General features: G+C 40.6%; 1 protein-coding gene across 1 annotated transcript in view; it reads right to left on the bottom strand.

Annotated features, from left to right (window-relative positions):
* Window positions 1-2,157: 2,157 nt before the first annotated feature.
* The window catches only part of Ercc5 (ERCC excision repair 5, endonuclease), a 44,110-nt gene continuing 33,924 nt past the window's right edge, over window positions 2,158-12,343 (bottom strand). Inside the window, exons 12-14 of the mRNA XM_031368976.1 lie at window positions 7,481-7,681; window positions 4,392-4,476; window positions 2,158-2,869 (exon numbers count right to left, since the gene is read on the bottom strand). Of these exons, the coding sequence (XP_031224836.1) occupies window positions 2,321-2,869; window positions 4,392-4,476; window positions 7,481-7,681 (835 nt within the window). The 3' untranslated portion in view covers window positions 2,158-2,320. The remainder of the gene's footprint in view (window positions 2,870-4,391; window positions 4,477-7,480; window positions 7,682-12,343) is intronic.

Raw genomic sequence — 12,343 nt, 5'->3', positions numbered from 1 at the left:
AACTCAGAAATCCGCCTGCCTCTGCCTCCTAAGTGCTGGGATTAAAGGCGTGCGCCACCACCGCCCGGACAAAAATTTTCTTTTTTAATAGGTATTTATTCTGTCTTTCTTCAGCTTAAGTAAACTTTAACACTGTATAGTTACATGACTCACAAATACTAAGAAAACATGCAACACCTTTTATTCTAAGATGCGCATTTTATTTCCTCTTTTTTTAATAACAGTATTTTTTCAGTGAATGAAGTTTTTTAAAGATTTATTTATTTTATCTGTATGAGTACACATAATATGTAGCTGTACAGATGGCTGTGAGCCATCATGTGTGTGGCTGCTGGGAATTGAACTCAGGACCTCTGCCAGCCCTGCTCACTCTGGTCCCGCTCGCTCCAGCGTAATTCACTGTAGTTGTCTTCAGACGCACCAGAAGAGGGCGTCAGATCTCATTGCGGGTGGTTGTGAGCCACCATGTGGTTGCTGGGATCTGAACTCAGGACCTTCGGAAAAGTAGTCAGTGCTCTTACCGCTGAGCCATCTCGCCAGCCCTTTTTATTTTCTCTTGAGTAAATAACAAGCTTATGGCTTGCTGCTTCATGATTTGATGTACCCCCAATCTGCACAGACTGCTCAGAGTGAAAAGTGTAAGCTGCTTAAATCCAAGTTACCAAGCATCACTCAAGGACAGGCGTGCAGAGATTCTCCACTCCTTGGAGCAGAGGCTTCCTCAGAGGCCAGAACCCTATCCACGGCAGAGAACTCATGCCATTCCTGGTCGCTGTGAGAATACTATGTGTTAGTACTGGAATGGCAGGGCTGGCTATATCCCTAACCTTATACAATCAGCTCTCTTCCCCACTTTTAAAGACGATCTTCAAGAAGTCACCCAAGCCATGCTCTTCCTGCAAAGACAGATCAATTCTCTGGCAGAGTGTTGCTTCAGAACTGATGGGGACTAGATGTTCATACTAGTGAAAGAAGGTAGTCTTTGCCTTTTCCTCCAAGAATGATGCTTCTCCATTGAGTCCAGCATAGTGAGAAACAAAATCCAGCAGCTACAATCAGATAACCAAAAACCACAGGGAGAGAATCAGCAGAAGGCCTCTAATTCCTGGTTTTCAAAAACCCTGTCTGGAACTGAATACTGCCTTTCCTAGCCCCACTTCTTCTCATTTTTCTGGCTTTACTATTTGCTTCATGCCTCATTAACCTTGTCTCCACATTCCTCCGATGACAAATTTTAAAAGTTTCTAACCAATCAATCAGTTCCTTTTATAGGATTATCAACTACTGTCCACAGAGGAACGTGATATGAACCACTATCAAATGAGCCCTGATGAAGGTCAGCTACACCCCAAAACTGAAGATGCCCCTTGATAGCAGGAAGTAGTTTAAGAGATCCTACCACCTTATTCCTACCTCCCCACCCCCTCCCCTGGCCCTTTTCCTCTCTTTATAAGAAAATGTGGAATGTTATCATCAGAGCATCAGGTGCATTCCTGGACGGCCAGAGGCTCAATCCCTGGCCTGCAGCCTCCCCTACCCCCTCCTCTCCTCCCTCCTCTTCTTCTTTGTGATTGTTTATATATACTTGGCCCAGTGTGTGGCAGGATTAGGTGTGTCACTGTGGGTGTGGGTTATAAGCTCTTCATTCTAGCTGCCTGCAAGTCAGTATCTGCTAGCAGCCTTCATGAATATGTAGAACTCAACTCCTCCTGCACCATGCCTGCCTGGATGCTGCCATCTTCCCACCTTGATGATACTAGACTGAACCTCTGAACCTGTAAGCCAGCCCCAATTAAATGTCCTTGCAAGAGTTTCCTTGGTCATGGTGTGTGTTCAGAGCAGTAAAACCCTAAGACGCTCTTCTTCCTCCTTCTCCTCCTCTTTTCTCCTCTTCTTCTTCCCTCTTCACATGCCTCCCCCCAACCCCCAGGCCACCTATGCCAATAAAACCTCCCACGAGACCTGCGGCTGTCATGATTTGTCCAGGATTGTGCAGCATAGTCTAACAGGTATATGTACACGTCTATCCCTGTAATGGTAAACCAGATGAATTGGCCTAGCTACCACATGTATGTACACAACAGTTTGACCAAAACATACCGTTTCAGTTTTGTGTGCAGATAACAATATGGATAGTAAAACAGATGCATTTTTATGTAAAGTTTTTCTGTTCTTTGATTTTTAATAAACTTAGAAATTAAAAGAGGATAACAACTACACATTCAAAACAGAGATTATACAAATAGACTTAATCTTATGCTCTCAATACATATTCATTGCAAGCACTTCTTTTCTAAATGACTGGTCTTTTCTTTTTTAATTAGGTTTTCTTTGTCTTCCTCATACTCTTTCGTTTCAGTTTTTTCTTCTCAAATACAGGCTTAGCAGTCACTAGGGCAGTCTTGGTTTTGTCCTCACCATCTTCACTGGAGCTGCTAGTGGACACATAGCTGACCCTCCCATGAGGCGGATCTCTCTCTAAGTCAGGCAGAGCTGAGCAGCTGACTTTTGATGACTCAGTTTTACTTCTCTGTCGCGTACCCATCACAGATGAACCTTCTCCATCCTCACATGAAGACTCCTGGGATGATTCTGAATAGTAGGGGTCCCCTAGGAACCCACCATTTCCTGAAGGCCTCCGTCTTGTGGGGACTGAAGTCTCTCTTGTGTATGGTAGCTTTCTTTTCTGTGTTTTTCCTTTTGCATCATCTAGGGTCTCAGTCACTTTCTTCAGCTCAGGAGCTTTCTCTTCCCTTTCTTTCCTTAGCATACATGTCACTGCTCTGCTTAGCCTATGGCTCTTTATGTATTTGGCATCTTGTTTTTCCTGCTGAGCTAGTCTAAAAAAGGAATCAATCCGTAGCTGGGTCTAAAACAAAATAAAGCAATAAATCAAGTAAGTGAGTAGTTTCTACATCAAATCAGCAAATTGAACTATGGATTATTAAGTTTCAAGAATTTGGAATTATGGCCTCCAGAAGGCAATTCTAGCGATGTTTTTTGTTTGTTCATTTTTGTTTTTTCATAACAATTGTATCCTCTTCCTTGGCAGCAACAGAATTTCAGAGTCTATACCTAAGTCATTCAATGCCTTTCTTTTAAAATCATTATCATCATACAGTACCTTCAAGGGACAAGTTTGCTGATGCATTAGGAGCCATTAGTAGTCACACAGGAAACAAAGGTCAAGCCTTTAATTCAGCAAATCCATGGTTGAGAGATACTCTTAAACCTAGTGTGAATTATGGCATCATTCATAACTACTTGAAAACTAAATACCCAACAACATAGAAACAGCCAGTGTGAACTTTCTGTTGTAAGACTGTAAGAGGACTGTAAGTTGGTCCTCTGAAACTATAAAAAGCAATGCAACTCACAGAAGATGGTGTACACTCATGAACCAAGGGGAAGAGGAGACCCACTCTATCAAGAGGGATTTATGCACAGGAGCAAATTAGCATGGGAGACAACACAAAGGAAACACACCTCGAATGGAGGTAGCAGTTTTAATCTACTGTTACTTTCTACACTATCTTTGCTTTTTAGGAGAAAAAAATTGTCTTGGAAAGGAAATACATATTACACTGGCATTTATCTGAAATTAAGGAATAACTAATCACTAAGAAACACTTTAATTCTTAGTAGGCTTCTATTGCTGGTAGGTAAATAATCATCAGATACACAACAGGAAACCCCTGGAATTTTTTTTTTTTTTTTTTTTTTTTTTTTTTTTTTTTTTTTTTTTTTTGTGGCTGGAGAGACAGCCGTGGGTGCTGGGTAGAAATATTTTTTAAATCACTGTCCATTTGGATGTTTTTCCTAAATTACCCAAATTTAATGGAAACTGATTTCATTGTCTTAAAAACTATAGTCTCATTTCTATTTGTATGTATGTTTCATTAATGGCTTCTGAGATGGGGCTTATCTGATATGAGCAGGACACTTGAATAAGACAAGCACACACACCCATTTAAGCCATATAAAAGGGCATTTTACTAACCAAAGACCTCTCTTGTAGAAATGTTAGTATAAAGACCAGACCCTAAGTTGTAAATTAAAATGTTAGTGTTTGAAGAAATTGTTTTGGAGTGACTATTTCCTGGGCTTTTAAAAACTGAACATAGCTCCAGAGGAGCAATATATTTTATCTTAAACATCTTACTATGAAGTCATGTATTAGACTAGAACTTTTTCAAAGTCAACAACACAAGGACACTGCAGCACTAACATTAACAAATAGACTTAGGACCCAACCCCTTCTTGTGTTTCACTGTTTTTAAGGTGTCATCATTTCAAGCCTTCAGCTACTTGCCCTGAAATAAGAGTTAACTGGACATTAACAACTACTAACTGCAGTCATCACTTTGTACATAAAGAAAATTCACAATTACTTGCTGCACATTCAGGTGCTTTAGTACTGGATACAGGGACTCATCTGTCTTCATCCTCGTCCAGCCAAAATACCTCTGACAAAATGTGCTGGCAGTTAAGATTTACAGAAGCTTTTTAAAAAAGACTTAACAGGTAATAATAATAATAGTAATAGTAGTAATAATAATAATAATAATAATAATAATAATAATAATAATATCCAAAAGCCAACCATTGTTGCCATTTCCCGTGTCTCCTAAAATAATTGTTTTTATAAAGATTAAAGGCTGGAAAAACAAGCCACTCCAACAAGATCATCCTCCAGTAAGTTCTGATCAATCTTCAAAGGCAGAAGACACTCAAAAACTCCTACCAGCACATTGGAGACTCCTCAATACAAAGCATGGCTGACCTAGAATAAAAGCAAGGGGCAGATATCCTATGTACTTCTTTAAGAAAGGAAGTTGTACTTGGGTTGAATCTATTGTAGATGTTGAAACAGCCAACCAAATTATTATTTAAACACATAGAATGGAAGGCCAGCAATCTTCCATATTCTTTCAGAATAATTAATCTTAAACATGTGGTCATGACATGCATGCTATAGCTGCTTCTTTCAAATTAAGATCTATATTGAAGGATATTTGTTGCATATGCATGAAACCCTGAGTTCATTCCCCAGCACTGGGAAAAAACCAAAACCAAATAAAGAGGTTCCTTGTCCCAAAGTTTTAACCCCATCAGGTCTGCAGCTGGGATGGTTTGTAAAGGCTTGGCCCAGGGAATGGCACTATTAAGAGTTGTGGCTTGTTGAAGTGGGTCACTGTGGGTGTGGGTTTTAAGACCCTAGTCCTAGCTGCCTGGAAGCCATTCTTCTCCTAGCAGCCTTCAGATGAAGATGTAGAACTCTCAGCTCCTCCTGCACCATGCCTCCCTGGATGCTGCCATGCTCCTACCTTGATGATAATGGACTGAACCTCTGAACCTGTAATCCTGCCTCAATTAAATGTTGAGAGTTGCCTTGGTCATGTTGTCTGTTCACAGCAGTAAAACCCTAACTAAGACAGAAGTTGGTACCAGGGACTGGGGTATTACTGTGATAGGCCTGACCATGCTTTCTTTGGAAGAATGTGGATTTGGGGACTTTGGATTTGGAAAGCAGTGGAATGCTTTAAGTGGCCCTAAATGGGCTAACCTACTAGGATTATGGAAGACTTTGTTTCAAAGAGTAATTTGAATGAATTGTGCAGACCTGGCCCAAGGTTATCAGTGCAGAATTCAATATGTGGTGCAGACACTGCTTTTGTGGGATTTTGGTGAAGAATGTGGTTGCTTTTTGCCTTTATCTGAAGAGTCTGCCTGAGGCTAAGGTAAAGAGACTCAGACTAATCACATGACAGAGGAAGTCTCAAAAACACCCATCGTAGACTTTGTTCTCTGGTTAAGTCTCATGAAGGACATTTTAAACAAGCAGAGCAAGCTGAGAAAAGAAAAATAAAAAATATATGGTTCAAGTATTAAAGGGGCAACAGGAAGTGAAATGGAGCTAAATCTTGTGTTCAAAGATATTAAACTGAATTAAGGGGGTAGTGACCTTGAGGCAAGATCCCACCCAGCTAAATTTAGGTCCAGGCGTGGTAGTATACAAGCCTTTAATCCCAGGAGGCAAAGGCAAACAGATCTCTGAGATCAAGGACAGCCTGGGACAGAGCAGGTTTTAGGAGAAGTATACAAGCCTTTTATCCCAGGAGACAGAGCCATGTAGATTTCTGAGTTCAAGGTCAATCTACAGAGCAAGTTCCAGGACAGCAATCCCAGCATGCAGCTTTGGCCATGTGGCTCTAGCTTTAGAGTCCAGAGTAAAAGGAACTACTGAGACAATTGATGCTGGTTAGCTGTAGCTAAGATACTAGTGGTGATTAAGAAAAGACTAGCATCGCCAGGCAGTGGTGGTGCACTCCTTTAATCCCAGCATTTGGGAGGCAGACGCAGGTAGATTTCTGAGTTCGAGACCAGCCTGATCTACAGAGTGAGTTCCAGGACAGCCAGGGCTACACAGAGAAACCCAATCTCGAACCACCCCCCCCCCCAAAAAAAAAAAAAGAAAAAAAGACTAGCATCACTGAAGTATGTTTTCTGAGTGCAGAAAGAAGCTGTGTTCCAGAGATAGTCAATGTTGTATCTCGTGCTGCAGCTAGACTTGGTAATGTGTAAGAATCACCTAGGTGGTTTTGAAGGTATGAAGGGGTCATGGAGAGCAGTTGATGGCCCAGGACTGAAGAGGTCATGCAAAGGATTTGAGGCTTGGCATCATGAAGAGAACCTATGAGAGGCTATGGTAAAACCCAGTTCCAGGAGTAGACCCCACTGTATTGGAGATTCCAGTACCAAGAATAGCAGGAGCAGTAGAGATGATCAACCTGAGCTTAAAGTATGATAGAGGGCAGAGCTAAAAAAAGTGAAAGGAGCCCTTTGGAGGAGCCCAGAAGATCATGTGTGGATCCCAGACATTGAAACAAGAAGTTTTAACATTGAATTTGCCTTGGAGACCCCAAGGTGTTTGAGATGCCAGAGCTATCTGCCGAGGAAAGCTGCTAACAAGGAGTGGAGCCAGCCCAGGAGAAAAAACTTTGAGGCAGTCAACAAAGATGAAAAAGGAGTCGAGATCTGAAGTCCACTTTCACGTAAGATATGGAGAAGCAAAATTTGGAGTTTGTCTAGCTGGTTTCCTGTTTTGCTTTGAGGATTATAATTAAATGATTGTATGAATCTCAGAAGAGACTTTGAATTTTATACTTTTAACACTGTTGGGACTGCTATAGACTATGAAAACTTTGGAAGTGGGACTAAATGTAGTTTTTTGTTAAGCTATGTTTAGGTATGACACCATAGACTCCTGTGTTTAAACAAGCCAATGGGGTCCAGAAAGTAGAATGTGATGGTTTGTATAGATTTGATCCAGGGAGTGACACTATTAGGAGTTGTGACCTTGTTGAAGTACGTGGGCATGGGGTTTAAGATCCTAGTCCTCGCTGCCTGGAAGCCATTCTTCTCTTAGCAGCCTAACTAAGAAATATTATAAATATTAATATTAAGAAAGAAAGGATATTCTCTAATCTTGTCAACATCAGGCTTGCCCCATAGGAACGATCCCTTGGAGTCATCCACCACAGGCCTGAGGTAAGCGTCTGCAACTGCGGGGTTGGGGAAACCAGGTGTCAGCTGCAACTTCCGTAATTTTTTTTTCACTTTGGTGTCATAGGGATTTTCTGCGATCTTCTTGTTATTTTGAGCTTCGTGCCACCACTCTCTGTAAGATAACAGGAACAATTACTTATGAAACAGGGAGATGTTACAGTTGCCACACTGGAGGGAAAAAGCTAAATACAAAGTTCAGAAATGTAATTTCAAGTCATAATTCAAATATATATGGTGTCGAGTACTAAGCTGCAAGGTAAGTACTGAATGTTAAGTATTTCGTGTGTATTGTCATTACTCTCACCTCTCAAGAAGAAATAAACTCATTCAGAAGTACCTGCTCAACATTTCACAAATGGGACTAGAATCTCAGTTGACAAACCCCCACAGCTCCTGCTCAAAGCACAGCAGCACAAAGCCACAACTTCTCCAGGCCCCTGGTCAGTGGAATGGAAGATACAGTGCATCCAAAAATGTCAAGAACACACTGGTTGATTTAGTGTAGATATCATTCAACACCAAGTGGGATATGATAGATGCGGCATATGTACACAAAGAGAGACAGTAAATAGGCCTTTTAAACTATAAACAGTGGCAAGTATTATTGCTCTCATGTGCTGGGCAATGTTTTAAGCAAAATTAGACTGTCAATTTAGATTTTCTTAATATTAAGTACATTTTAAAATATTTTCCATCTTAATGGTAATTTATTATGGCACACTTTTTTTCTTCTTCTAATGCTCCTCTGATGAAGGATCATTAGTCCATCTCTGTGACTCTGGATAATGATCAAGAAGCTATAACTGTGGAGCATAAAACATGCCTGTCCACTTCCTGTTCTTCAGAAAAAGCTGCCCTTGGAAGCAGCCACTACTCCTTGAAAAACCTGTGCTCACTGCAGAGATCTCAATGGAGACTATCCAAGTCTACCAGCCTTTTATCTGTCTACTGACAATGCCTGGCATGTGAAACCTCCAGCAGGGCCTTGAGCTGTTCTAAGACAGAAAATAGGAATAAAAGACTCCCAAGCAAGTTTCAGAGTCAGGAGCAAAACCACCACGTGCTGCTAGTGGAGGCTATGGAGGTTTAAGGTAGGTAACTGCAGTGTGCCAACAGGAAACTAAGAGATAACACCATGGAAATTCAAACATGCTCCTCACCTACCCAACTTTCAGTGATTCGTGAAGAACACCTACCCTCCCTTCAGTTCTATTTCTTCATATATTAGTACCAGCAACTGGGTTCCAGCCTGCAGGCCACTTCATTGAACAACAGATTCAAGAATATTGAAATAACCCTCTGTCATCATGAATTAAAGCTGGACTTCCACAACAACAGAAGCAATAGAAAGCCTACAAACCTATGGAAACTGAACAACTCTCTATTCTATGACTACTGGGTCAGGAAGAAATAAGGAAGAAATTAAAGACATTCTAGAATTCAATGAAAATGATTACACAAAATACCCAAATGTATAGGACAAAATTAAGGCAATTCTAAGAGTGAAGTTCAGAGGAATAAAAGCCTTTTTGTTAGTTTGGATTGTCATATGCCTATGCAAGCTAACAAAAAGATGGAGAGGAAAGAGCTAAATGAGCAAAATTAGAAATGAAAAGGGGGACATAACATCAGACACTGAGGAAATTTAGAGAATCATAAGGATATACAGACATATGAGGTCACATAAGGGACCTCATAAAACTGAGAAGATTCTGTATGACAAAGAAGACTATCATTCAGACAAAGTGGCAGCCTGCAGAATGGGAGAAGATTTTTCAACCAACTCCACATCCAATAGAGGGGTAATATCCAAAATATATAAAGAACTCAAGAAACTAGATATCATGAAATCAACCCAAGTTTAAAATGGGATACAGATCTAAGCAGAGAATCCTCAATAAGGAATTTCAAAGGTCTAAGAAACAAAGAAATTTTCAACATCCTTAGCCTTCAGAAAAATGCAAGTCAAAAGTACTTTGAGATTTCATCTTATGCTCATCAGAATGGCTAAGATCAACAACACAAGTGACAGCTTATATTGTCAAGAATGTGGAATGAGGGAACACTCATCCATTGCTGGTGGGGCTGCAAACTGTATAGATAGAATTGTAATTAATGCATCAGCTCCTCAGAAAGACGGGAATTGATCAACCCAAGGTAGATTTCAGTTCACCACAAGGACACTTACCCAACCATGTTCTCTGTTACTCTACTCATAGTAGCCAGAAATTGAAAACAATCTATATGTCCCTCAACAGAAGAATGAATAAGGAAAATGAGGTCCATTTACACAATGTCATATTATTTATATCACCATTTTAAAAAAAGTGAAATCATGAAATTTGCAGGAAAATGGGTAGACCCAGAAAAAAGTCATCCTGTGTGAGGTAACCCAGACCCAGAAGAACAAATATGGTTATGTATTTACTTATACATGGATATTACAGAACCATAGATTTAGATTTAGATTTAGATTTAGGTTTAGATTTAGATTTAGATTTAGAGTAACTGACTAGGGGAAACTGATAGATATCCCTACGAAAGGAAAATAGAATAGATAGTTATGGACTGGGGCTGGAAGTGCTGGAACAGGAGGATCACATGGCAAGAGAGAAGAGGGGACAGATGGCAGAAATACAGAGAAAGACAGCTAAAATTAAGGGTCATTTGAAGGGTAGTATGGAAACCTAATACATTAGATACTTTCTAAAACACACACACACACACACACACACACACACACACACACACACACACACACACACACACACACATATATGAAGATAATCTAAATGAAATTACCAGATAATGGGAGGCAGAGACCCAAATAGATGTCTCTTGTCACCAAATGAAGCTTCCAGTTCCAGGATTGGGTTACATCTAGTTGAGCTATTTGTTACCATAGTAATTTCTGAACAACCCAGCTGTTGTCAAGGCTGCCCTGACAAATTGACAAGGAACTATTGCTGAAGATAACATCTACACAACTTATTGAACATGGTGCCTACATAGCCTTCGCCCTATGTGCTAGCATCTTTCGTACAGAAAGGTACTCTGCATGCTACCTAAAGAGAAATACAAAAAAAACACCAACCCAGCAACAAACCTTTTGAGCTACAATGGTATCCTGCCTGCAAGATAAACTTGGGCAATGGTGGTGTTACAAATCTTGTAGAAATAACCAAACAATATCTGGTTTGAGTTAAGGCCTACTCCAGGAGATGGAACCCACACCCAACACTGTTTGGGTGACCAAGAACCTGAGACTAGATAGCCCAAGGTAAAGAACCAAATATTAGTAGCCTTAAGAGGGAAAAAAAGAAGCAATAAAATGAATTCTTGTGACATTCTGCTACACTCATACATCAGTGCCTTGCTTAGCTATCCTCAGAGAAGCTTCCTCCTGAAGCAGATGGGAACAAATGCAAAGTCCCTCAAGCAGCCATCAATAGTCAGTGAGAGACCTTCAAACACTCAGCCCTAATCAGGATATGGGCTTAGGGAAGCCCGGGGAAGTGGGCCTGCGAAGACTGTCCTTTTTCTGTTATGGCTTCCAGTTTAGTGCTTTTATGAGATTCCTGAGTGTGTAATAGTATATCTGTTTATTGTGCCTTCTCTTAGGCTCTTTTCCTTCTATTTATTTGTTTTGTACAATTCCAATGTATTAGTTTTGTTTTAATTTATTTTGTCTTATTATTATCCCATAGAAGCTTATTTGCTTCTCATGAGAGACAGAAAAGGGGCTGATCTGGATGGAAAAAGCTGGGAACAAAGGGAAGAGAAAGAATAATCAGGATAAATTATATAAGGGAAAAAAATCTATTTACAAAAGAGGAAAGATGATGTAAGAAAATTAAATACCAGCAAGAGTGCATGTATGTATGCATGTGCATGTCTAATAGGTTTAATGTGCATGTAATGGTAGCTTTTTCCAATTGATTATAATTGCATAAACCAAAATTTAAGTATAATCATTTTAATACAGAATTTGCAATGTTTCTTTTTTTTCATTTGTAAAGAATGTTATTTGTAGCTATTCAGCTCCTTACTGACCATGTTTGATATAATAATGAAGAGGCCCAGGTAGTCTGCCTTGTCGCTTTCTTTACTTTTTTTTAGCTGTCTTCTGACACAGACCAGAAGAGGGCACCAGATCTCACTACAGATGATTGTGAGCCAACATATGGTTGCTGGGATTTGAACTCAGGACCTTCAGAAGATCAGTCAGTGCTCTTAACCGCTGAGCACTGAGTCCTTCCTTGTTGCTTTCTCTCTCCCCTGCTCTTTTTCACCACTTGTGTGGAGCTCCCCTCTCCCTCCCAGCCTTTCAGAGAGGGCCTGGTCTGGCCCCAAAATACTGCTATCCCTGTTTTCACAGTGGGACTCCCTGATGACCCCCTCTTCCCCTGGGGAGCAACAGATGCTGGCTTGAGAATAGACAAATGCAACATCCCTCAGCCCCCATGTCGCAGAGGCTGGCACTCTCCCTGATAGATGACTAGCACTTCCCAGTACAGATGGTGCCTGTCCTTGGGAGAAGTGAAGACCAAACATCCTTGAAGAGATAAATGTCCCATGTTTGGGCCATGACAGGAGGGCAATCAAGCGTTCTCAAACAGCTGTGGCCAGTTTATAAAAACACACTAGTTCCTGATAGCACCATAAAGTTACTTCACAGGTCAGAAGGGTCCCCCTCCCAGTTGTGCGATTCCACCCCACTGCCTGAACAAACCATATTGTATTTGAAGGATGACTTCCCTTGTCACCCCACCCC

The sequence above is a fragment of the Mastomys coucha genome, unplaced genomic scaffold (genome assembly GCF_008632895.1).
Source record: "Mastomys coucha isolate ucsf_1 unplaced genomic scaffold, UCSF_Mcou_1 pScaffold14, whole genome shotgun sequence".
In the NCBI taxonomy this organism is placed as follows: Eukaryota; Metazoa; Chordata; class Mammalia; order Rodentia; family Muridae; genus Mastomys; species Mastomys coucha.
This window is presented reverse-complemented; position numbering and strand designations above follow the sequence as displayed.